General features: G+C 37.7%; 1 protein-coding gene across 1 annotated transcript in view; it reads left to right on the plus strand.

The window, feature by feature from the left end:
* The window catches only part of SLC5A12 (solute carrier family 5 member 12), a 45,259-nt gene that overhangs the window by 16,155 nt on the left and 2,966 nt on the right, over positions 1-26,138 (plus strand). Inside the window, exons 7-13 of the mRNA XM_059070750.2 lie at positions 4,201-4,330; positions 5,736-5,824; positions 10,542-10,654; positions 15,257-15,324; positions 20,147-20,233; positions 22,732-22,898; positions 23,745-23,848. Coding sequence (XP_058926733.1) covers positions 4,201-4,330; positions 5,736-5,824; positions 10,542-10,654; positions 15,257-15,324; positions 20,147-20,233; positions 22,732-22,898; positions 23,745-23,848 — 758 coding nt within the window. The remainder of the gene's footprint in view (positions 1-4,200; positions 4,331-5,735; positions 5,825-10,541; positions 10,655-15,256; positions 15,325-20,146; positions 20,234-22,731; positions 22,899-23,744; positions 23,849-26,138) is intronic.

Consider the following 26,138-nt stretch of genomic DNA (forward strand, 5'->3'; position numbering starts at 1 on the left):
TGTCAGAATGCCGTTAACTTTTCTTGGAGTGAGAAACAGTCACTATGAATATTTCCACAACTGATCATAAAACACTTTCAATGCATAGCTTCTTATTTAGACAGAATAAAAGATTAAATTGACTGGATATGGTTCAACATGTTGTAACCTGAATTTCAAAAGGGAATATATTACTTACATAGTTCACATACCCTCAGAAGGAAGAAGTGAAAGCATTATCTACTGTTCTATCAATTCACTGGTAACATATTCATATCCTATTACAATAAATAATATTAAACTCTCTACACATGTGATCATCACTTTCTCAGATAGTTGAATTACTAAAAATGTATTTAGGATCAAATATAATTTTTATCTTAAAATTCACTTAAAATTAGAATTCATTTAAAATTCTGCATTAAAATAAATTAGAGTTGATGATATCTGATAAGGGAAGAATCTTTAGGTGAAATAAATAATAATTCTCTGTTAAATCAAGGGTTTTTTTAAATCTTATGTGCTTGTGTTATCCTATTTATTGTTGTGAACATGCCTAATTTCTCCCTATTATTATAATAGTACCTAAAAGTTAGGAAATGTATTTTTTTCATCATTTTTTCAAGAGGCCAAGAATAGAACTTTGTGCTTATTAAATATTGATTATTTATTGAACAAAGTAATGCTTCAAGAAGGTCATGCTTCAGTGTGTGAATGTGTAAGCATATCAATGGATACATATATACATAAGAATTTATGTGTGTGTGTGCATGTGTAGGAGTGTATATATGTATATTCCGGCATGTGTACTTGTGCTTGTGTATCTTTAAACCTCGTTTAGTGGATTGGTTTAAACTAAGCAATCCATTCATAATAGTTTCTTGGAATTTGTTACATTAGTATTTGGTGGGTATAAAAACTGTCAGAGTGGCTTCCCTGGTGGCGCAGTGGTTGAGAGTCCGCCTGCCGATGCATGGGACACGGGTTTGTGACCCGGTTGGGGAAGATCCCACATGCCGCAGAGCGGCTGGGCCCGTGAGCCGTGGCCGCTGAGCCTGTGCATCCGGAGCCTGTGCTCCGCAACGGGAGAGGCCACAACAGTGAGAGGCCCGCGTACCGCAAAAAAAAAAAAATTTTTTAAATTAAGAAAACTGTCAGAAACGGAGAGATACTCACGAAGGAAGAAATATATATAATTTCCTAAGCATTTAGGACTGCCGTTCCTGGTTCCACCCATCCCCACTCCCATGGAAGGACCAGAGCTATTATGGGAATTTTGTTATAATAAGGAAAGATGAAAAAATAAAAGCTGCCTTTAGAAAAGACTTCCCTGTAAGAATCTTAGTTGATTTAGTTGATACAATTCAGGAGTGAGAAATCAGTCCAAATGGTCAGTATGGTTGAAGTGCACACAGCTGGAGGGGAGATTGCTATAGTGGAGATCTAGTGGGACCTCTCATTTGTCACGCAACTGGAGCCTCAAGGGCACTTCCAGGGTAACTGGGGGCCACTCAGAGCCAGCTGCCAACAGACTCTTATCTAGGAGGCTCTATAGAATGTTGATTACGTGCATCACTTCTGCTCAATTATCTGAGAGCCTGATGTAATTAGGCCATTCCATCAGGGTTTAGAAAAATCTCTGCATCATAGGTAGGTGAAAATACATCCATAAAGTTCATACTGAATGTGGCCATAGGTTAAAACCAGAAGTGACCCATTATAGATGCATTTAATTGCATGGCCAGAATGCTGATTACTCACTAAAGACAACTTCATCTTAAGCCAGATCTTCTTCACATTTAGGAATAGTATCACTTACTAAGTCATTTTAGACGTGCTCCCTGGAAGCTGCTTTGGACGCTTTTGTTTCTAGACTTCAGTTTACGTTTCAGGACTGCAAGTAGAAGATGATGCTGTGACTCAGGAGAAGCTGGTGCAGGTTACCAGGTCCCTTCCCATCACCGTCTCATGTCCCAGCTAAGATGAGCACATCCACATCCAGTCACTTATGTTCCATTCTCTTTGCCTTTGTTTATTTTCTTTATATCTTTTATTGCATCTAAATTCACCTTGTTTATTTATTTCATTTTGGTGATTATTACCTGCCTCTAATTCCAGAAGATCATCTTCATGAGGGTGGGCTCTGGGTTGCTCACTGCTATGTCCTCAGTACCCAGAAGAACCTGGTACATAGTGATGCTTCATAAATATTTTCCGAATGAATCGATGAAGTGGCTTAAGTTGCAAACAGGAGAATTAGCCCTGTAGAGAATTAAAGTCTATCTCTAAAGAAAAAAATAAGTTCAAATACAAGGGCTTTAACATTCTATTATACAATTTTGCCATTGATTTCTCATTTCCCATAGTTGACTGGTGAGTTTTAAAAATTGTTTTGAATAATGGCTATATAACCTACATATGGCTGTATAACCTCCATATATTTTTATGGAGTATAACTCATTCAATCCTCATATTAGTCCTATAATAAGAAGTAAGGCAGATATGTTACATTCTTTTTACCAAGGATTTAACCGGCTCAGAGTCTTTGTGACTTGTCTGAAGTCACACAGTTGTTAAGGATAAAGTCTTCTGACTCCAGGTCCAATGCTCTTTTCAAAAAAGAAATGATGTAAAGAGTATAACCATATTGTAAAGAATTTCTATCTTTCATTTATTCATTTAATCATTTTTAACAAAAATAAAATAATTTATGTCTGCTATGTGCCAACACTATTGTGTGCTCTGGGGACATAGCCCTGTGTGTGTTCAAGTGGGGGAAACTGATAGTAAACAAATAAATGTATTATACAATTTCAGATAAGGATAAATGCTATAAAGATGTAAAGCCGTATAAGGACTAAAATCTGATGAGAGAGCAGGGAGTGACCTTTCAGGTAAAGAGGCCTATCCAGGATATGGCCTAAGAAAAGTTTGAATAGAATTTGTCTAAATGGCAGAAGTAAGAGTACAGCTAATTCAGTCTGCAGATATTGACCATTTTATGTATCAAATGTATTCTCCAAAGGCTATGTCTAAATCAACCTTTTTCAAACAAAAGCAAACAAACAACTAAAACTCAAAGATAAATATGGTTGGAATAATCCCAAGGAAGGAATTTCAGAGATAATACCCTTTCCTAATGTAAATAATTAAAATAAAAATTTCCAAATGGGTTGATTATTTAATATATTTGCCTCATAAAAGAATACTTTGATTTAAGGGTTTTCTGAAAGTCAGGTACACCTGTACAGCAGGGGTTTTAGGGGGCTTTGAAATGAATATGTGTCCTTACATTTGAATGTGAGTGCATCTGAATCCCTTCAAACAATGGCTGAATCCCAGGAAATGCCTCCTGTTGCTCTTTGGGCCCCCTGCCGCTTGAAACTCGCTCCAGAGCAAGATTGTTTGTTCTCTCACTGATCCAGTGTGAGGCCAGCCGACTTTCAAGTTTTCCCTGAGATTTAGAAAATGTGTAATATTTTGGCTTTCAAAGAACAGTATGAATACAAAATAACCATAGGATACTACAAATGCACTCAAACTGAAGTTAAGCTGAATGTTATAGAATAAAAAGAATTGTTGTAGAATAAAAAGAATTGCTCCAAAGAATGTGGGGAAAATGGCTTTAGGTCTTTCATACCTTCTATTGCCTTTTAAAAAATTGAACTTTAAACTTCATCTGATTTAATCTCCAAAGCGAATATTTCCAAAACGTGTCTACTTCTACATTTATCTCATCATTCCTCTGGAATAAAAGATGTTAAAATGTAAGTTGGCTTTTTGACAGTTCCATGAATTGAGTGGGGGGAAATTACTTGAAGTTATATAATATGAGTGATTGATACGTGAAATTTCACCCAAGGAAATAGACCTCACACTACACATTGCAACTTTGCAGAAAAGCTATTTCAAAAGCAAACCCATCAAAAATCTACCTTGTTCAAATTTCATAATCAGTCTAAAAATGTAACATGACCAAACAGGAAAAATGCAAAAGTATAAAAAGTAATGATTTTTAAAAAATTGAAATATAATCGACTTGTATTAGTTTCAGGTATATAGCAGTGACTTGATATCAAAAGATATACATTCTTGAAGGCTATAGAATTTTATTTTATAGCAGAAAGGCCCCCAAAATTTTACCTTGAGTCTTTGGTAATGCCCTCACCACATTGTAAAATGACATAGAGTCTACCAGTAGATCCATGTGTTATTTTCTAGAGCCTTGTATTTCAACTTGTTGGGCCTCTGGGTCATTCTGGCATGTGCTGTCTTCTCTGGCTTAATCATGTACTCCCACTTCAAAGACTGTGATCCTTGGACTTCTGGTATCATCTCAGCACCAGACCAGGTATGTGCTCCCTTGGGGCCAGTGGGGAACAGCTGAAATGAGTGTGTTTCTGGCCATCAATGCTGAGCCTTTCTCTTTTTCTACCTGGACCTCTAGGTATTTCCCAAATCCCAAAGACTTGATTTCTTTCCTCTCCTCTTGGATGATATTATCACAGATCAGGTTCTAATACTGGGGAGTGAACATGTAAGAAGAAGATATCTTACCTTGTCCTTGAAGGCAAGGACTGGGACAAGGGCAGGGCTGGGGAGAGTGGAAGAGGACTTGAACCTATAGCTTTGGTTTTTAATGCCACCATTCAATTCTTTTTTTATATCCATCACAAGGTTGATTAATGATGCTTTAATCTCAGATTGAAAAAAATGACCCTTATTTCTACAATGCTTCTTTTCTGCTCATGTCTTCTCATTATGGCTTAAACAATATCACCCCAATATATTACATTAAACATGCTTTTTTAAAATTAATTTTTATTGGAGTACAGTTGATTTACACTGTTGTGTTAGTTTCAGCTGTACAGCAAAGTGAATCAGTTATGCATATACATATATCCACTCTTTTTAGATTCTATTCTGATATAGGTCATTACAGAGTATTGAGTTCCCTGTGCTATACAGTAGGTTCCTATTAGTTATCTATTTTATACATAGTAGTGTCTATATGTCAGTCCAAATCTCCCAATTTATCCCTCCTCCTCCTTTCCCTCGGTGATGATAAGTTTGTTTTCTACATCTGTGACTCTATTTCTGTTTTGTAAATAGGTTCATTTGTACCATTATTTTAAGATTCCACATATAAGTGGCATCATATGATATTTGTCTTTCTCTGTCTGACTTATTTTACTCAGTATGACTATCTCTTGGTCCATCCTTAAAAACTCCATTCACGGAGAATATTCTCAGGAGGAGCTATCGTCTCTATCCTCTCCCCCTACATATACAACTGTCCCACTGTGTCCTGTGGCTGCTCCTCTCCCACAGATCTGGCTCCAGAGTAGAGCCATAATACCTAGACTCCCTGAAGACCTGTTTTAAGCATTTGTTTTTAGGATTTAGTTTCTAACATTAAGGGTAAACAGGCAAGAAAATAGCACACATTGCAAACGTAAAAAAAAGTTAAAAGTTCCTGAATATTCCAAAGTTCATCCAACATTTTCCTTATATGACTGTCCCCTTCCTATCCCTTCCCCTCCCCTACAGCTGCACCTCAGGTCCATGGAATTGGATTGATCACAACCTCATTTGTTAGCATTTAACAACGATAGTCCAGGCAAATTCCTTTATTGTTCCTTTATTTTTTTTCTTTTATTTCCCACCTCCTCTTGCTAAAAAGCTACTATACAGTCCCACATTTCAGACACTGCTGATGAGACCACTAATCCCATCTTGTTTTGCCTCCTCTTCAGCTGATGCCATACTTCGTCATGGAGTTATTTGCCACAATGCCAGGACTTCCAGGACTTTTTGTGGCTTGTGCCTTCAGTGGAACTCTGAGGTTAGTGTATTGACTACACTTCGCAATACAGTTCTGAGAATGATGATGGTGATAGCAAGGCAACAAGGATGACAAGGGCAATGGTGGTAGCCATTATCAGTAGTACTGAGTATTCCCTGTGTGTCAGCTGCCCTGCTGAATGCCTTATATATATTTGTCCATTAGTTGTCACACATTATATGAGGCTGAAACTACTCATTATCATCATCTTACAAATAAGGAAACTAAGATTTAGCAAGGTAGATAACTTACCCATGGTGAGACAGTAAACTACAGAGGTGGTATGTAAACCTAGGTCTGCCTTTGCACTAGATCTCTCTGTTTATTTTCTCAACCTTGTCTGATGCCAACGGCCCCCATAATTTCGCATCACCTGCATACAAGGCAGCTCTCTCTGCTGGCATTTCTCATTCAGCTGCAATACATTCTTACAGATCTAGCCTTTGCAATTCATTCTCTCTATCTTCAATAACACACTCAGGCAGCTAAGAACATCCATATCCAAAATGTAGACATTATTCTAAATACAAAATTTTTCACAGAGTTATTCTAACAAATATTTTAGAAGGTTTATATTATGCCAGGCACAGCTGGTGACCGTGGGAATACTTCAGGGAACAAGACTAGCATAAGTAGTGCCCTGATATAGAGTTTTCATTTTGGTAGACACGGAAGACAGACAATATATAACTAAACAACAACAAAAAAGACAAGATATTGTTTGATAATGACAGTATAAAGGAAATGACAGAGTGATAGCCTAGAGAGAGGTTAGGTTTGGGGACTTTGCTTTTGATAGGGTCTTTAGTGGACTCCTATTTAAGTATATGACATTTGTGTTGAGATCTAAAGTGTGTGGAGAAGCCAGCTCTGTGAAGATCACAGGCAGAAACTTTTACAGGCAGCGGGGAGGGCAAATACCAAAGCTCCAAGGAGATAATCTGTATGGAATAGATCAGGATCCAAGAGAAGAGTTGAGGCATAAGGAACGGGGAGGACAGCAGATGGGGAGGAGCCTAAAGAGGCAAGCAGGCATCAGATCAGGAAGAACCTTTATGAAAGAATAAAGAGCTTGCATTTCATATTAAATAGGAAGGTTTGAAGCAAGGAGGTTTGATGATGTCATACAACTGAAGACGCAGTCTTCTTTGTGGAGAGAAGTGGCTATCACAGAAGCAAGAGTGGTGAAAGTGGGTGACTATACAGGAGGCTTTTGCCTTAATCCAGGCTGGACATGATAGTGACTTGGAGAATGGGGGCAAGAATGTTGAGAGCAATGGACTAAAACATTAAGACAGTATCACATTTTTAGATTCCACATGGAAGTGATATCAGATGTCATATGGTATTTGTCTTTCTCTCTCTCACTTACTTCACTTAGTATGATACATATTCCCTTGATCAGAAGTGGGGTTGGCTACCTTTCCATACTTTCACTGGCTGTTTGTAGTTCTTTTTCTGTAAAATGCCAATTCATATTCCCTGCTATTTTTTTCTTTTGAGTTTTCTTCCTTATATATATAGGAAAATAGCTTATTGACATATGTCTCATTTTTCTCATCTGTCCTATGTATATTTGCTTTATTAATAGTATTTTTGAGTATGTTGAGCTTCTATTTCATATTAATCAATCCTTTTACATTATGGCTTCTAGGTTTATATCATTCTTATGAGGGCTTCTCCATTCCATGTTTATAAATAATCATCCAGATATCATTCTAGTCTATGGCCTTATTAAATGTTAATATTATTAAATCATCTAGACTATACATGGGGTATAAGAAATGAAGTGGAGTTCCTGACTTATTTTCCTTCTAAGTTAGTAGACAGTTGTCCCATTATTTTTTAGTAAAAAGCCACATTTTCACCACTGACTTGAAATGCTACTTTTATCACATCCTACATTCTTTTATATGTTTGGAACTTTTCCTGGATTTTCTTTTACATTCCTTTGATCTATTTGTGTACAGTTATGACAATACTAATAATTTAAATGACTAAGCTTTAAAGTTTGATTTAAAATATGTTAGGTTAGTATTTATTCATTACATTTCTTTTACAGAATTTCCCTTGATATCAGATTTTTCCTAATTATTTTCAGTTAATTCTATAGAACTTGGGTGTACTCAAATCATAATACCTGCAAATACTTTTGAGTTCTCTTCTAATAGTTACACTTCTATGTTCACTCTTATGTAATTATGCTTTGAGAACAATGATAAAAAATTGAGGGATTACAGAAATCCTTGTTTTGTTATGCACTTTATCTTTTTATTTTATTTTTTAAATAAATTTACTTATTTATTTTTGGCTGTGTTGGGTCTTCGTTGCTGCGTGCAGGCTTTCTCTAGTTGCGGCGAACAGTGGCTACTCTTCCTTGCGGTGCATGGGCTTCTCACTGCAGTGGCTTCTCTTATTGTGGGTCAGGGGCTCTACGCTCACGGGCTTCAGTAATTGTGGCAGGTGGGCTCAGTAGTTGTGGCTCGCAGGCTCTAGAATGCAGGCTAAGTAGTTGTGGCACACAGGCTTCATTCCTCCGCGGCACGTGGGATCTTCCCAGACCAGGGCTTGAACCCATGTCCCCTGAATTGGCAGGCAGGATTCTTAACCACTGCACCACCAGGGAAGTCCCTGTTATGCACTTTAAAGGGAATTGTTCTTGGATTTTACCATTAAATATGACTTCAGGTTTTGGTTTAAACTATATTATTTATTTACATTTTAAAATATTTATATAAAACTAATAAAATCATAAAAAAGAACAAAAATGCATATATTTATTCTACTTTAAGAAATATTTTTATCAAGGAGAAATATTGAATTTTGGTAAACTATTGGCATTTTTGCAATGAGTATTTTTTTCTTTTTTAGCTTTTGGCATATTAATATTAATATGTTGACATTTCAAAAATAGCAACATCTCTTAATTCATATAATGATTTTAAATTGCTTATGGTATAATTTTAACTTAGTGTTCTGCTGAATTATTTTTACTAATACTCTTTGTAGGATTTTGCATCAATAATATAAAATCATATTGTTCTGTGGTGTTGGTATTAGTATCTCAAGGAAACTAAGGACAGAAACAATGAACACCAGAGGATCAAACACAGTAGGGTGACACGCTAGCTTTCATTTTGTCCCTCCCTACAGAGCTTTATTTATTTTTCTTAAAGCTGACTCCAGAATGGAGAAATATAGCTGTCAACAGATTAATTCCCCCATAAGAGAATGGTTGATTCTTTTGATCTCAAGTTTGAAAATTCCAAGAAAGAGACACTGGACAGTACATATTATAGAGAGATTACTATTACTATAACATTAAGGAGGGTGTTGGGTTAGGGAAAGGGAAAGACAAGAGTGGGGGGAGGAGTAAAGAGATGGTGGTTGAGCGATAGGAAAAGAAAAATGATTTTCACCATCTTGTAACAGTTTTAGAATCTGAGAAATTGACATATGGATAATACATCTGACTTCAAAAGCAACCCAGCAAAGGTTCTACAAATCTGCTCTCTCTGGGCCAAAATCAGCTTTTTGTTCCCTCCCTCCCAGTGGATTCAAGGATTAACCCTAATGTTTGAAACTTTCAAATGATGGATTTTGAGCCGTATATGTTGGGAGCATGGAAGTTTATTTTATTTGATCATCTCCTTTCCTTATTTGACTTGCATAGATCTACAGATAGAAGAGGAGCCTTATAGGGAACATCTATTCTACTAGCTAAAATATTCCCAGCCTAGATGAGGAATTTAATAAGCTTTCATGCTATTCTGCAAAGAAAACTCCAACTTCTTGGGTTTTCTGTCCACTAAGTGAGTGTTAGGGCCATAAGACTGAACTCTGATTGGAAAGTCAGAGTATCAGAGCTTTTATGTGCTTTTGGTCTTTGCCTGCTTCCTAGTCTTATCTTTGCCTCTTTCTCCCTTATTAATTGCATGCTAGTCACACTGGGGCTTCCTGCTGTTGAACAAAACAAGTTTTCCACCTGTAGGCATTTACTTGTAATTTTCCCTTTGTTCTAAAATATCTTTTTCTGAATTTGCAGGGGTCCTTTCAGTGCCTATCTTAACCATCACTTCCTTAGGGAAGAATATCCTAACTTCATATGGGTTTAGGCCTCTGAAAGACATGATTTCATAGCTCTTTGTTATTTTTCTTCATCACAATTGTAGTCAATTGTATAATTGGTTGTTAAATGTCTATGTTGCCAAGTAGAGTGTAAGCTCTATATCTTTCTGGTTCACCATTGTATGCCTAGTACTCAGAAGGAACAGATGCATAAATGGTATGAATGAATGAGTGAATGAATGAATGAATGGTATATTGTACTGATTCCTGGATTAGGATAGTCAGTACTTTCTGCCTCAAGTTTAACCTTCACACGCACACGCACACGCACACGCACACACACAAAATCTCTCTGCTACTGCATGCTAACTCATTTAACGTCTTGTTAGGGGAATCAGTGAGAGTTCCAGCATGAAAGCCTAGCTTCTTCACTGGAGTTAGAGGAAGATATCAAAGAGTATTAAGCACAGAAGCAGCTTGGAAGATTGAGTAGACAGGTCATGTAGTTCCCCTGAAGTTCCAGAATAAGGACATATGTCTGTCTCTGTCTTTTTCTAGAGCCCTGCCTTGTCTATTTGCCCTGGACACCAGGGCAGGCCGGTCAGCTTTATTTACCTTGGACTATGTTCTCACTTTTCTCTCCCGGTAGCACCGTGGCTGCCAGCATCAATGCCTTAGCGACAGTGACGTTTGAGGATTTTGTCAAGAGCTGTTTTCCCCGTCTCTCCGACAAGCTGAGCACCTGGATGAGTAAAGGCTTATGTAGGTACAGCCGGTGGATCTTCTATTCCATATCATGAAATGAACGTGTGGTACGTGTCAAATCCTGCACATGCTATTCAGGGCACTCTGACAGGCACAAGTGCATGTGAAGATACATGAGGAATCTCACATGTCAATTCTTACACTTTGGGAGATACCAGGAGGGTACTAGGAAAGAATGACCAGTTAGCTTAGCTTTTACCAACCTTACATTCGACATTCTTCTGTGTTCATCCCACACCCTAGATTCATCTCAGCAACACCTCTTGATTATGCCATGTATTGATCCTACTTAGTCTCTCCACAGAGGAAGATGTTCTGCTCACTATCGCCAGTCAGCTTGTCTAATAAAGCCAAATTATTTTCTAAAGAGTCCCTTATCACCAAATATTCTTCATTGGTTTTTAATAGTGTTAGTAGTAATAATATGCAATATAAAATTATTTTATCTATAAGGCTATGTTTAATGTTATATACTTATTTTCATTAAATTAAATTATTTATCAATTGCAGAACTAATACCATCTTGTTTTATATTATAGCTTTGCAGTATTTTATTTAAAATATCTGGTAGAGCAGCTCTTGTCACTTTTAGGTAGAAATTTGTAATGTTGCGACTGTTTTTTTTCTTTTTTTGCAAAAACAAATTTGGGGCTGTTCATGTTTCTTTATTCTTTCAGATTAAGTTTAAGATAATTCACTGCACGTTATCTAGTTGCACACACACCCCATCTCAACGGAATTGCATTAAACTGAAAAACGTATTTGGAAATAATTAACATCTTTATAAGCTTTCCATCTAGCAATAGCATTTTCCATTTAGCATCATATTTTCTCTCTTAGATATGAATTATCCTCATGTGTTCATCCTCTGCTTCTCCCCCTCCTCCCTTTTCCTCCTCCTCCTCCTCCTCCTCCTCTTCCTTCTACTTCTTTCATTGATATTATGAATGGAATGTTTTCCCCATAATATCTTCTAAATTGTTTACTATCAACGTGGAAATGCTAGAGCTTTTTGTTTTCGTTTGTTTTGTAAAGCACATATCTGGCCATTGGCACAACTCTTGTTGATTCTCAAAATTTTAATTGATTTTCTAATAAATGTGGTTATTGCCTACAAATATTGATAGTTTTATCCTATCCTTATTCTTAAATGCTCCCCTAATTTGGGGTTTGTGTTCTCCATATTCTTCATTATTTCTCTTATTTTCATAACTTTGTCCTTTTCCTCTGCATGCTTGAAGGGCTCAGGTTTTTTCTCAATGTTACTTTAAGTTCACCACAAATTAAATTTCTTAATAATAATGATCTGAATTCTGCTGTTGTGTTTTTTTCCTCACATTTTACTATAAAAATTCAATCATACAGAAAAGTTTAAAGACATTTACCATGATCTCCTGTATATATACCACCAAGATTCTCCATTAATGTTTTATTAAACTTGCTTTTTCACATATCTATCTAGCTCTCTATCCATCCATTAATGTATCATATATTTGATACACTTAAAAATAAATTGCAGACATCAGTACACTTTCCCCTAATTATTTTAGCATATTTTTAACTAGAGTTCAATAATTGGTTAAAGTTTTTTAAATGTAAAATCTACCCACAATGAACTGGACAAATGTTAAGTATACATTTGCTGAGTTTTGAAAAATGTGTACACCTGTGTAATTCAATCACTAAAGATATAAATCATTACCATCACCCTGGAAAGTTCTCTTGGTTATTCTGGTCAATTCTTACTCTCACTTCCCTCTAGGGGCAGCTACTATTCTGGTATTTTTCATCATAGATCAGTTTTACCTCTTCTAGAATTTCATATAAATTGAATCACACAGTACCATTCTTTTTTGTAAGGACTCCTTTCACTCAGCATAATATTGTTGAGATACATCCATTTTTTTTTTTGTATCGGTAGTTTATCCCTTTTTATGGCTGAGTAGTATGACATTGTATGGATTTACCTTTTTTTTTAACTTCTACTTCTGATGGACCTAGGTTGTTTCAGTTTGAAGTTTTTATAAATAAAGCTGCTATGAATATTCTTGCACAGGTGTTTTTTGTGAACATGTTTTCATTTCTCTTTGGTAAATACCTAGGTGTGGAAGTGCTTGGTCAACTATTATATAATTTTAATTTCCTTAGAGTTCTTCCTTATCACACCTGGATTCATCTTCATCTAAACTGATGGGTGTTGCACCCTACCTTGTTGTGTCTTCATATCATTTGCTTTCTCTTGAACTGCACTTATTGTGTCATTGAATCTATGTGTTTTGCATCATATTGAAATTGCCAGTTTCTAAATACATTTTTGTCTGGTTCTTAAGTATTTCCAGAAAACATATTCTGTATTTGAGTTTTCAGGTTAATTATTCATTTCCTTGTTTAGTAACATTTTGGCATGGATCCCATATTTCTTTTTTTCGTTTTCCTTATGCTTGAACAAGGAGAGATTGGTTCTGACCAAATGTTTGTTAACTGGGCAGTTGAATTGCCTTAATTTTTTCACTATCTTGCATAATGAGTTACAGCTAATAGCAAGTGGATTGGCATCACTCCTGGTGCAAGTCCCAATTTTTGGCAGATATTCATGAATATGCTGGGTAGAAATTTCTCTTATGCCCATGGTTTATTGTCTGATCCTTCGAGCTGATGTAGCACTTGGAAAATGCATAGTATTTGCTGAAACTGTGCTGCTTTCTCTACCGCCCCCCCCCATTTACTGCTTTGTCTGTGGATCTGTACACTCCAGGTCTCCATGGAACCCCACCAATTTCCCCTAAACTCACTGCCTTGCAGGTTGCTATTGATTGCAATCTGGTGGAAGTGTAAAGATATGGGGGAGAGGAGGACTGAATCAATTCTCTAGTCAGCACAAAAAAGTAGAATCCTTGGATTGAGCGGTGGTTGCCTAGAATCCCATTTGAAACAGATAACTGTTAGCCCAGCAAGAGGGTAATTGGTAGTAGAGAAAAGACACTTGTTATTTTCTTCAGTCAGGTGGAGTTCTGCTTATTCATGAAGTGAAACAGAATGAGGGCAAACGTTGTTTCTAATCTATCATCTTTACATATAATGGGAACAATTTTAGAATTCTGAAAGGTGTTTATTGATCAAACTTGGATATTAGTGTTGTGTGAGTTTCCTTATTTTTCTGTGTTTTATTGAGAAGTTGGAAAATACAGCATAAAAATTCGCTATCCTGATTTCCTCTTAAAAGTGAATTCCTGATAATAAATTTTAGAGATATCATGTACTAAATCTGAAATGATGATGATGATGATGATAATAATAATAATGGCAAGCACATGGTACTTGCTACGCAACAGGCACTGTTGGATAAATTAATTTATTTATGTGCAGTCCCTTCCTAAAATGTGAGATCTCTGGGGCAGTGGCATTTATAGCACTGGCATTTAGTAAAGTGCTTGACCTATGGTCAGTACTCAATAAAATTGCATTAATGGTGACATTGGGAACTGAGCCAAATATTTAGCTGAGAATTTCAAACGGAATGAGAAAAATCATTTTCTCTATTTCTGTCACTGTGTGTCTGACTAAATCCATCTCCAACACCTTGTCTCTCACCCTCTCTCATTTAGTCTATGGATTGTAATGGAAATGGAATGACTTTTAAGATAGTTTTTAAACAAAGATGTATAAAAACAATTAGTTTTAAAAAGATGGTTTGAAAGAAGACATCACCTTTAAAAGATTACTAAGATGGATATGTTGATTCATCCAGCGAGATCCTATGATGCTGGAGGCACCCTGTGCAAGATGCTGCAGAGCACGGTACCCTGATGGCCCTTATGGTGCTCCAACATAGCCATGTAAACAAAGAAAGCGTTATGCAGTATACTGAGGGCCATAATGAAGGTATGAATAAAGCATGAAAGGACCAGAAAAGTTTTCCAGATTTGCAAAATCTGTGAGGTAAACTGTATAGCTATTTAGCCATTTTAATGATGAAAAACTATCCATATCCCAGAGAGGTTAGTAACCTCTTCAGCTGATTATTGGTGAATGGTCGAAATGGATTTAAGTCTCACGAATTTAATCTGGATTAGCTTAGTAGACCAGTGACCTTTCTGCATTTTCATGTTGCTTCCACAGGACAGCTTTCTTCTTCTTCTTTTTTTTTTTTTTTAAGATTTTTTTGGATGTGGACCATTTTTAAAGTCTTTCTTGAATTTGTTACAACATTGCTTCTGTTTTATATTTTGGTTTATTGTCCACGAGGCATGTGAGATCTTACCTCCCTGACCAGGGATCGAACCTGCACACCCCCTGCATTGGAAGGTGAAGTCTCAACCACTGGACCACCAGAGAAGTCACCAGGACAGTGTTCTTAAATCTTGAAGAGAAGATTTTTCAAGGCTGGATTCTAGCTCATTCTGCCTGACCTAGGAAAGCATGTCTTTGGGAGAAAGTCTCTTAAATGCCCCTCTTGGGGCTTGTGATGGCTAAGTGGAGTGGACAGTCCTTCCTGAGACCCCTTATGATAGGGCTTACATGAGAGATGGCCCTGGGCAGGAGCTCAGTGGATCCCTCAAAGCCAGCTTGGATGATAGTCATGAAGTTTCTTTCCTCCAGGTCTCTTGTTTGGTGTGATATGTACCTCCATGGCTGTGGCTGCATCCCTCCTGGGGAGCGTTGTACAGGTAATGAAAGAGGAAAAAGACACATTTGATTTTGTAGCAACTTTTTACCCACCTTCTTTTCTAATACTTTGCCTATTCCTCCAAATCCCAAATGCTCATACTCTCTGATACCAGGTCCAAATTACACATACATGTAAAATTTCAACCAAAATTTCTTTCAAGAGGGGAAATTTTTAAAAACTAGTAATGAGACTCAGTGACAAGGTACACTGTAATAAAATTAGAAAACCTTTTGAAATCAGATCTGAGAATGTATGATCCTGAAATAAAAGTAGGAATGATAATCTTAGCAGGAAAAACAATAATTACAATTGACATTTACAGAATTTTTATGTTCAAGCTACCATCCCAAATGTATTATCTCATCTAATCCTTGTCACTTCTCTACAAGGTAGTATGATTAATGTACTACTTTTACAGATGAAGAAACTAAGAAATAGAGAGGTGAAGAATTGCCCTAAATTCACATAATGAAAGAGTGGTGGAGCTGGGAAACGGGCCCACCCCCACCCGTTATCCAGGCTGACCTGTCTCCCATACGTCCAACTCCCAGTTCCGTAAAATGTCAGCACTAGAAAGAGCCTCAAGGATAATCTGTTTCAACATTCATTTTGTAGATGGTTACAAAAAAGAGTGAAAGTATCCTGCTCAGCTTCTCACATCTGGTTAGTGGCTAAACCAGGTTTACGACCAAAGTCTCTGGAGCCACGCCTCTTTCCTTCCCAAACTGCCCAACTCACAAAGGACCATTAGATAAACCAATCTTCAGATTATATTTCAACCCTCTCAGTTCCATTGTGTCATTGTATAATTTGAACATCTTGTATACTTTCTTGGCATGGATTAGGTTTTCAATAAATGCTGCTTAAATGAAGACATGAACACGATTGAGTGAATAGTCATCACTGACTTTTATAGAATGTGTTTTAGTTCCCAGAGCAGTGTATCTTGCTTGATCCTTCCAATGACTACTTACATAGGTTCCATTATTTCCTTTTTCAAATTCAAGGAACTAAGTCTAGGGGAGATGAGTGACATGATAATTCACTTTCTATGTAAGAGAAGTTGTGGGGCTGAAAACTTGATGTCCTCTCTGCTAAGTATGAACTTTTAAAAATGACAGATGTTTGGTGATTTCTTTACAATTTTTGAAGCACTTTGATATCGACCCATCCATGCAGCAAAACTGGTAGGTTGATGAGGTTTGTCTTTAGTGACCTCTGCAGCACTTTTTTAGGTTTATTTTCTCTCATTTCCAAGTTGCCTCTAATGCTTTGTGCCCCTTTCTTTTCTCCCCTTTATCTAATTATTATTTACTCTTAAGAAAGTATCACCATGTTCAATTTAGTGAGGATTTGAATCACTAAATTGTTTCCTTCCAGAATTATTTGCATATTAAGCTTGTTTGCCATTGAGGTATGAAGGCTCTGGAATAGATAAGGACTCCTGCAAGACTGGTGTAACACATAAAACTTATAATGAAGAGGGAGTTGTGAGTGATGCTCTCGTTGACTTGTCCTTATTCAGTTAAGTATGCTAGTCTTGCTTTCTTCATTGGTTAAAATGTGTTCACACAGTTTAGGGGACAATGAAAATACTGATGTGTTGTTTCCTAGGAGAGATATTTGTGTCTAAAATGGGCCCCCCATTTCTCCGAACACATCTGACTTGACAGGTGCAGAAAGACTTTAATCCCCCTATTTAATTTTCCAAACAGCTTTGCTAGATGTAATGTAATGCAATAATGTATTCAGGGAATATGGAAGACTGAAACCAAACATCCCATAGGTATACAGCATAGAGCCAGATTTAATTTCATGTTCACAAAACAGACACACACTCATGGCGTGTGTTTGTTGGTGGTGCTGGGGGTGGGCAGATGTCAGCTCCGTAAACAAAGGCCCTTTCAGTGTTTTAGTTTAGGATTTTCAAAGTGTGTTCTAGAGACCCTCACCCTGGGAAGTGCTTCAAGAGTGAAAATTTCCAGTCAAAGACTTTTGGGAAATGCTGCACAATGCATTCCCCTTTCAGAAATCCACAGCACACAGTAGCATATCGAAGGTTCTGGGAAGACCTAGCAAGAGAGCTGTTTCCCTTTAAATATGTGACCACAGAACCAAATTCGGGGAGAAGAGATAGGAGGAGGGGCAGGTAACAGCAGCAAAGATCTGTTAACTAGTGATTTGCGGAGCTCCCTCCGGGAAAGGCCATCCTGTCCATTATACTGCTATCTTACTGACCTTCAGCTAGTTCTACCGAGGCTTGTGATGACCTCCAGGAGTATTCTTTTCTCAATTTAAGAAAGTGCTTTCTTTTTTATTTTCTTTTGTTTGGGGGAAGTGGTCTTCCTTCCTTCTGTCCTTCCTTCCCTCCCTCTCTCCTTCCTATTTTTTCTTTCTTTCCTTCCTTCCTTCCTTCCTTCCTTCCTTCCTTCCTTCCTTCTTCCTTCAAGTATAAAAAAAGTACTTTCTAGCTCTCAAAACAGTCCAACCATCAAATGGCCCACCTCAAGAATCAGAGAGCTCACTAACAGGGTAGGTAAGAGGATAATAGTAAGATTATAATAGTAGATAGTATTTGGGGGACAATTATTGTGTGCTCCAGAGTGCCCAGGCACTATTCAGAGACTTCTTTTGGATTCCACATTGAATACTCTCATACAGGCACACAAAAACAACCCAGGAAGCAGGTATTTTGATCCCCACTTGACATCTGAGAAAGCTAAGACACAGCAAGGCAACCTAGAACACACTTTCTGAGCCATTGTCCTTTCCTTGCAGGAGAGGCTTAGGTGAGATTTGGCCACTGAGGTGGAGGTTGTCAGATGAGCTCTGTCCTGTCTTCCTCCAATTAAACACGCTTAATGACAACAGAAAAAGAAAGATAAGAAATTGAGGTTAGTTTTGTACATTACAGAAATACATATTTTTCAAATCCAGAAACTCTTTGATTTATTTCTCTTTCTAGCATGTGAAGACTTTGTTCCCCCTGGGGCATATTGGCTAAGGACTTTGTAAGAGATTGTTCATTTTCTCTCCCACAGGAGGAAATAAACATTTTTCCTAACTTACTGATTCTCCCATATAATAGCTAGTAAATTAACTTCCAAATTCAGCAGCCACAGCAACTATGAATTAATACTATCAATCAGCAGAGAATATGTCAAGAATATTAAGTATTGACGTTAGGGAAAAGTATCTACTTTAATCTTATTTGCCTCCATCTTGTCAAAGATCAATCTGTATCATTGACTTCTCTAAAAATTATCCTGGAAAAACAATCATAACAGTGCATTGTAGCTCATTTTTCTGGATAAATGAACTTATATTGCAGCTGGAGTGGACTTGAAGGCCCCTTGGTCCTATTTCTATTTTTTATAGAGAAAGAAGACTCTCTGAAGTAAAATGAATCTGAGTTAATAACTGAAGGTTCACCAAATTATGTGTTATGTGTGGCAGGGCCAAAATTTGAATCTCAATATTCTCTTAGTGATGGACTCTTTCAAGAATTTTTTCCCCTTAAACAGAAAAAGGAGACCATGATGGTGGTCTGTGCTCTTGACTTTATTTTATTTTTTATTTTTTTAAATTTTTTTAGGTGGGACTGCTCTTAGGAGAGAAAATGTGGGTTTCAGAGCCAGATAACCCTGGCTTAAAACTCTTAAATCTCATCTGTCCTACTTTCTAACTGAGAGTATACTTTTAATATATTTTCTCTCAGTCCAAATTTCTCATCTATAAAATCCAGTCAGTGCTACCAACTAAGCAGGGTAATTGTGGGGATGAAATGAAGTCATTTATTTAGAGTGCCAGTGTATTTCATCTTTATTATCTGACACATAGGACACGTAGGTGTGCCTGACAAATAGGAAATATGTATAAAATCTTTAGAGCATCCTTCCTTATCACAGCCACTTTATCTAAGAGCCCTGCAGTTGTATTGATAGAACTAGACAGGGCTGCATTGCAGAGTAGCTTTGTGTGTGTGTGTGTGTGTGTGTGTGTGTGTGTGTGTGTGTGTGCGCGCGCGTGCGCGCACGCGCGTGCGCACACACGCACGCACATATGTGTGTACATGCTTCCTTGCAGACATGTCAGTGCCTGTGTATGTTCAAGACTTCTGCAAGGCCATGGCCCAAGGCTATAGGTTGATAGAAAACTAGCTTAATTAAAGCCCCTAACCAGTTCGCCAGGTTCAATAACTTAGAGGTTAAGAGATATAGAAATGCATTTGCCAAACTCTCTCTATATCCAAAGGAGATAGACCCATAAAAATGGGATATAGGATATGGAATGTCCAATGTCCTCCCCATCATGTCCCAACTTAATGCTTCAACATCGTTGAGGTATTCTGGTGGGATAGCAAGAGTGGGATAACAGTCAATTATTATTAAAATTATAGAGTTATTAAAACTAAATTAGAACAGCTGGATCAACTACCTGAGATATTCAACATAAGTTATAGATGTATTTATTAGGTACATTCTTTAAAAAGCTTTTGATAAGATAGAAAATATAAACAAATCAATAAGTTCCAGCTTGAGGGAAAACTTATTCTACCAAATCCAAATTGCCTGTGTGTGTTTACACACATGTGCACACTCTCACACATGTATGTTTGTAGGCATTTTTGGTGTTTTACATACACAGTGCTTATTAATGAGCCCAGAATGGATAAATGATTTCCAGAAAGCACATGATTAATGAGTGGCACAGTCAGGGCTAGGACTGTAATTCATCTCAGGTCCAAGAAAGGGGGTGGTCCTAGGTGGGCCACAGATTCAGGGGAGTGTAGTGTTGATCTGATCTGCTTTGATCCACAGGCTGCCCTCAGCATCCATGGCATGTGTGGGGGACCGATGCTGGGTTTGTTCTCTCTGGGAATCCTGTTCCCTTTTGTGAACTGGAAGGTAAGTCTCTCACACCCCTCTTCACACTTCCCAGCTGAGACTGGGCCCCAGACATTTTCTCCCTTCTCTCAGTCCTCCTTGGAAATGCTATTTGTCTTTGCCAGAAAAAAATGGGGGCTTCCTTCTACAGCAGAACTAAATAGAACCCCAGCCTTCCAATCTCTGACTTCAGTGAAGCTGTATTAGGAGCAGAAAGCCAAGAAAGTAGTGGTCATGAAATACCATATGTCATGGCATCAAACCTGATTCTTTAGGGTTTAAATTGTCTTCTCTAAATTAAGAACCCACAAAATGAAATTTAAAATAGATACTGAGATCAGACATAGTTTAGTTAAAGCATGATTTTGAAAACTTAAAGAAATGTAAATTTTCTTTTCTATATTTAGTTACCCAAAATTATAAGTAATTTAATTAATTAACTAATTTAAGAAGGGGAAGGGAGACCAGCCTGGTATATTCTGACAGCTGAATCTTCTTGGTGTTGTTGGCTGACAAGCTAGTGGTTTGCCTTTCAGTAAACATTGGTTGGATGACTGTGTAGTAAACATAAATCAAAAGGAACACTTATTTGGAAAAATAGTACTATAGTAATATTTTTAAATATTTAAAATATAATTTTTTCAATCTAGCAAAATTGCCATTTGTCATTTATTGCCTTACATCCACTTACATGCAAATCTTTTTAGAAAGTCTTTAGACTCTAGGAAACCTGACTGTATGCATATTTTTGTTTATTTATTTAGTTTTTCATATTTTTAAATATACTATGGGAGTCTTGATAAAGCCCGAGCCACATGGTATACCTAATTAGGTCTCTGTGGCTACCTGACCCTTATTGACCTCTATTCCAGATAAATCTTGTGTAGATAGGTCAAGAGAGTGGATAGATGTGAAACATTTGGGAATTTGCAGTGCTGCCTTGCAGTCTTATTAGGAGACACTTTGTTTTAATCAACTTTTCTGAGATTGAGGTTGACAGGGATAGTTTTATTCTTGAGGAGATAAAATGAGGGAAGGTAATTTCCTAGCCACAAAAAAACCCTAATAACTAGCAACATAACAACTTAGTGCATTCTAAACATTAATTTATCTATGTTAGCGAGTTATGGTCCTGCTATTTAATCCCGGAAACCACCTTGTTCTAGATAGAGGAAAGTAAATAATACCAATTGGGGTTACCTCTCCCCTTGTCATTAGCCATGGCTGATCCTACTAATCAATCATGGCTCTCTTTCCACAGAATGTGGATGCAACCTCAGAATCCTTCTCAGCATGGCTCTCCAGGCAGCTACTATAAATCAGTGAGGGCTGACTCTCCTACTGAAGTCCATTCACCCTTTACTGGTAGGCCAGGGGCCAGCATACTATATCCCTCAAGCTAAATCTAGCTGATCTCCAGTTTTTGGATGACCTGTAAAATAAAAATGGTTTAGACATTTTTAAATGGCTGTCAAAAATCAAAAGAAAAATAATACTTTATGACATATATATATTATGTGAAATTCACCTTCCAGTGACCACAAGTAGTGTTACTGGAACACAGCCACTCTCCTATGTATATATACTGTCTATGGCTGTTTCTGTGCTGTGATGGAAGTATTGGTTAGTTGTGACAGACACTGAATGACCCACAAAACCTAAAGTACTCCTTAGCTGGCTGTTAAGAAGTTTGCATACCGCTGGTCTAGACCAAGGGCCCAGGTATTCAAATCATACACATTGCTTTAGTTTCCCCCAAACTATAATGAACAGAACATTCTGGTGTTGCAATTGAGGAGTCTTTTTTTTCTGAATAAATAGAGAAACCAACAAGTTGTTTTCTGTCACAGAGAAGGCTCAGCTATCTGGCAGAGATCAACAACATCCAATTTTCGTTTCCAGTGGTCCTGATCCTGCAAAATTGTTCTGTTTCCTTTACAGGAGAAATGACTCATTGACTTTTAACTTTTTATCAAGAAGTATGACCCTTAAATGACAGGACTAGTAAATATACTTGCTAGTATTTAGACTCAAACTAAAAACTCCAAACTTGGGAGTCAGAGGACTTGAGCAGAATTACTTGGGAAGAGCTATGAGGGTAAAAGTTTCTATATAGTAGCTTATAATGGCTGTCAGTGAAAAATGACCCCAGCATCTCTCCATTATCTGAGGCTTTCCTGAATTTCTGAAACTCTTCTACTGGAAACTGAGGTTCAGTGGATGTTTAAGTGATGAGGAAGAACCAAAAAGGAGAAAAAAAATTCCTGCTAGAAATTTTTTATAGAATGACCACAGTAAAACCCTCCAATGTCTTCATTTAAGGAACCATTTATTCCTAAGTAAAGCTACATTGAGAGGGGTTGAAGGCAGGCAGTGTAAGTGGGCTGTTTCTAGCACATAGGGCCAAGATCTGGGGTGGAAAACCAGAATTCCTAGACACAAGACTCCTCATCTCATTATTCTTTCAATGGCTTTGTCAAATCTCTCATTACTTTTGTTTGTTTGTTTGTTTCATCAAGGGTGCCCTAGGAGGCCTTCTGACTGGGATCATCTTGTCATTTTGGGTGGCCATTGGGGCCTTAATTTACCCTGCACCAACCTCCAAGACATGGCCTTTGCCTTTATCAACTGACCAGTGTGTCCCATCAAATGTGACAGAATCAGTGCCTCCACTGCTGTCCAGCAGGTATGCTGACCTTCAGTATAGCATCAAGTCCCAGAGAGAGGGTCACCAGGTTAGAGAAAAGTGCATTCTTCTGTGCTAAGTCTGAGGAGACCATCTTGCTCCCCTATGAGAAACGCTCTGGGTGGTACCCAGCATTGAAGAGTGTCTGGAGGCTCCAGCTTTCTGTAAATATCCATCCCTCTGCATCCTGATGCCCAAGAGTGAACTTGGCAAGAGGGCTAATTGGAGGTCTGAGTTCTCAGGTCCACTATGTTGTTTCTTCCTTACTGCCTGTGCTTATTCTATCCTCTTTTCTTGGAATGCTAAATCCTAGCCCTAACTGCCATCTTTGATTGATTAAAACAAACCATTTAAAAAAAAATAAGCTGAGGCATCATCTCACATATCAGCCTGGGTTGGACACTCTTTCTGAATATTATCCAAATCCTTTTTTCCTCTCCCACCACGGTGTTCTAGCTTATTTTATGATTGTCAACTCCTACATGTAGACTTCATGGCTTACTCATCTTTAATCTCCAGCGTCTGTCACAATTTCTGGCACTAAATCTGGGCCTTGTAAAAGTCTGAAGAATAAATAATGCAAAAGAAATGGAAGGCATGGTCCTCATTGCAATTGTGGTTCAGTAGCAAGACTTGTAACTCACAGATGGATTGGGTTGAGTGGAATATAAAGTACAACTAGTCTACAGTCGGTTTTTTAAAAAGAATAATCAAGTCACAAAAAGTTAAGCTTTGGGAGTTTTGAGAGATGCCAGTCCCTAAAATGAACCCTCGGCTGTCCTGTAAGTCACTGTGCATCATGACTTCACACACATGGAACTGATGATGTGCCATTGTTCTCTGCAGACCTGCCATCGCTGAGACCTGGTATGCGCTCTCCTACCTATACTACAGTGCAGTAGGCTGCCTGGGATGCATGGCTGCTGGAGTAATCATCAGCTTTGCGACAGGTCGGTTACATGCCTTCGTCTTCTGGGGACCAAGGAAGACGTGGGCTGGTCTCACACACTTCTGGACTAGGCAGCTGTCTTATGGGTCTGAATTTGTGTCCACCACAAAAAGTCCTTTTTCCCAACGAGATATTATCTACTTTCTCCAAACTGACATGTAAAAGCATCCCCCTGATTATTGTACATGTGATTACTAATATGTATAGTGTATTCTTAAATATTCCCCATATATTATTAAAAAAGATGTTTAGACACATGGCCCTCAGGGGCCTGAGTAGGAAAAATCCTTCGCAATATATCAGTAAGAAGATTAAATATTAAGAGTGGTTCTTCTCCCCTTCATCTCAGTTTTTTCCTCATAAATGCCTTACTATCTCATGGGTTAGCCTTTATTAACCTACTAGATAAGCAGAGGAGAGTCTTACTGTTGCTTTTGCATATGGTGTCCTTCGGAGGCTACTCCTCTAGGCCCAGGAGCTCTGCAGTGAGCAGCTTCACTCTACACCATTTCTGGTACCAGTGTTGACTTTCCTGTACCTTGAGCCATAGTCCATCTGATGGTTCAGTGTCCTTTTTATGCCAAAGCTCATGAAGGATTGGTTGGGGAGGATGGCATGGAATAGGCCCACTGTAATCTACTCTGCCTCCTTGGAGTATTCAGCTTAGCTGAATCAAATATTAAGATATTCTAGTTTTCCACTACCATTATATAGTCACAGGCTATATGGGAAGTCAAGATTCCTACTTAACACAAAATCTGAATGGCAGTATTCCTTGTGACTAGAAACTCTATGTGCAAGCTCCAATGCCTTATTACTCTGGGCAAGAGATCACCAGCTCTTCATTTAAATTTAAGCCAATCTTGGCTATGATAAGGAATAGAACATAAATTTTGTAACCCCAGCTCTCCATGTAGTAACAACTCCCCAAATATTTTTCTTTATGGAAAATGGGCTCAAATGAAAGGTGGTCTATTTATGGTGCTTAGATTTTTGCCTCAGTGCCCCAACAACCATGGAGACTTCCTTGATCCTGGTAGGATACACCTAGACTTATCAGTTGAGTGGTCAGTCACCTTTAGAAGACAGCTAAAGTTTTAGCTGCCTGGTTCCAAAGCAGGTATTGTGGGCATCATAAATTCTAGGTATTTTCCAGATGCTTGTTGGAATTGACATGTTCTTGTGTTGATGCAGCAGCCATTATGTTGTATTTAGATGGAAACTTCTTTTCCATCTTGAGTACAAACAATGGTACTTGTATCAACCCTTGTGTTTTATTTTTCTACAAATATCCAAAATCTTAGGGAAATACCTTAACACCAAAATGAAGCACTTTATCAGAGGGTAATTATGACACTCAACCAAATCTTTGAAAATAGTTTTGATCCTTTCCTCCTGGTACCTATCTTCCAAATGAGGCCCTAGTGCTATCTGAACACCTTCAAGTCTGGTCACAAAGGGGCTTTCATAAACTTTCTATAACGCCCAGTGAATCTTTAAAAATGTCTTAAAATGTTAACTGTTTGCAGGACAGGGTCAGTGGGGAAGCCAGAGGCCTTTTGTGGGCCTGCTCATCGTGTGTCATATATTGTCTTGTTCTTGCTATTTGTCTTGCTTGGTCTTAATAGGTGATAATTTCAATTCTGCTTCTTCCAGATGATCTAGCACTTCAAATATATGCTATTTATGTTACTCATAAAATAGAATTATGTCTATTTTGATTAGTATCTCCAGATGATTTATATCATTAATGAGTCTCTGCATCAGCTATTAAAAGGTGATCTTGGCCCAAGATATACTTGAAAGTTTTTGTCATTACTGGTAAAATTCTACTGGGCAGTTAAGAGTTGTTTTCCTTTATCTCGTTAACCTTGTGAAATGAAAATACCATTTCCTAAATCAAGAACAAATATCTTCATCAGTTTATCAGGTGGCCAAACCTCCCACTCTGAGGACAATGTGTGGGTTTATTCTAGTCTGGTTTCCACCGCACAACAGTTTGTACTTGTGTGAACCTTCGCAATTTGTTTCTTCATGTATCGTATAGCTATGGGTCTCAGATATAAAATCTTTAGTTATCAATTCATTAAGTTTATCTCCTAGGTCGGGGGTCAGTAAACTAAGAACACATCTGGTCCATTACTTCTTTTTATAAATAAATTTTTATAGAAACACAGTCATGCCCATTCATATACTATTGTCTCTGGCTGATTTCACTCTACAAAGGTAAAGTTGAGTAATTGCAAAAAAGACCCTCTGGCCATATGTTTACCATACACATATATATGATT

The sequence above is a fragment of the Kogia breviceps genome, chromosome 7, assembly GCF_026419965.1.
Source record: "Kogia breviceps isolate mKogBre1 chromosome 7, mKogBre1 haplotype 1, whole genome shotgun sequence".
Taxonomy (NCBI): domain Eukaryota; kingdom Metazoa; phylum Chordata; class Mammalia; order Artiodactyla; family Physeteridae; genus Kogia; species Kogia breviceps.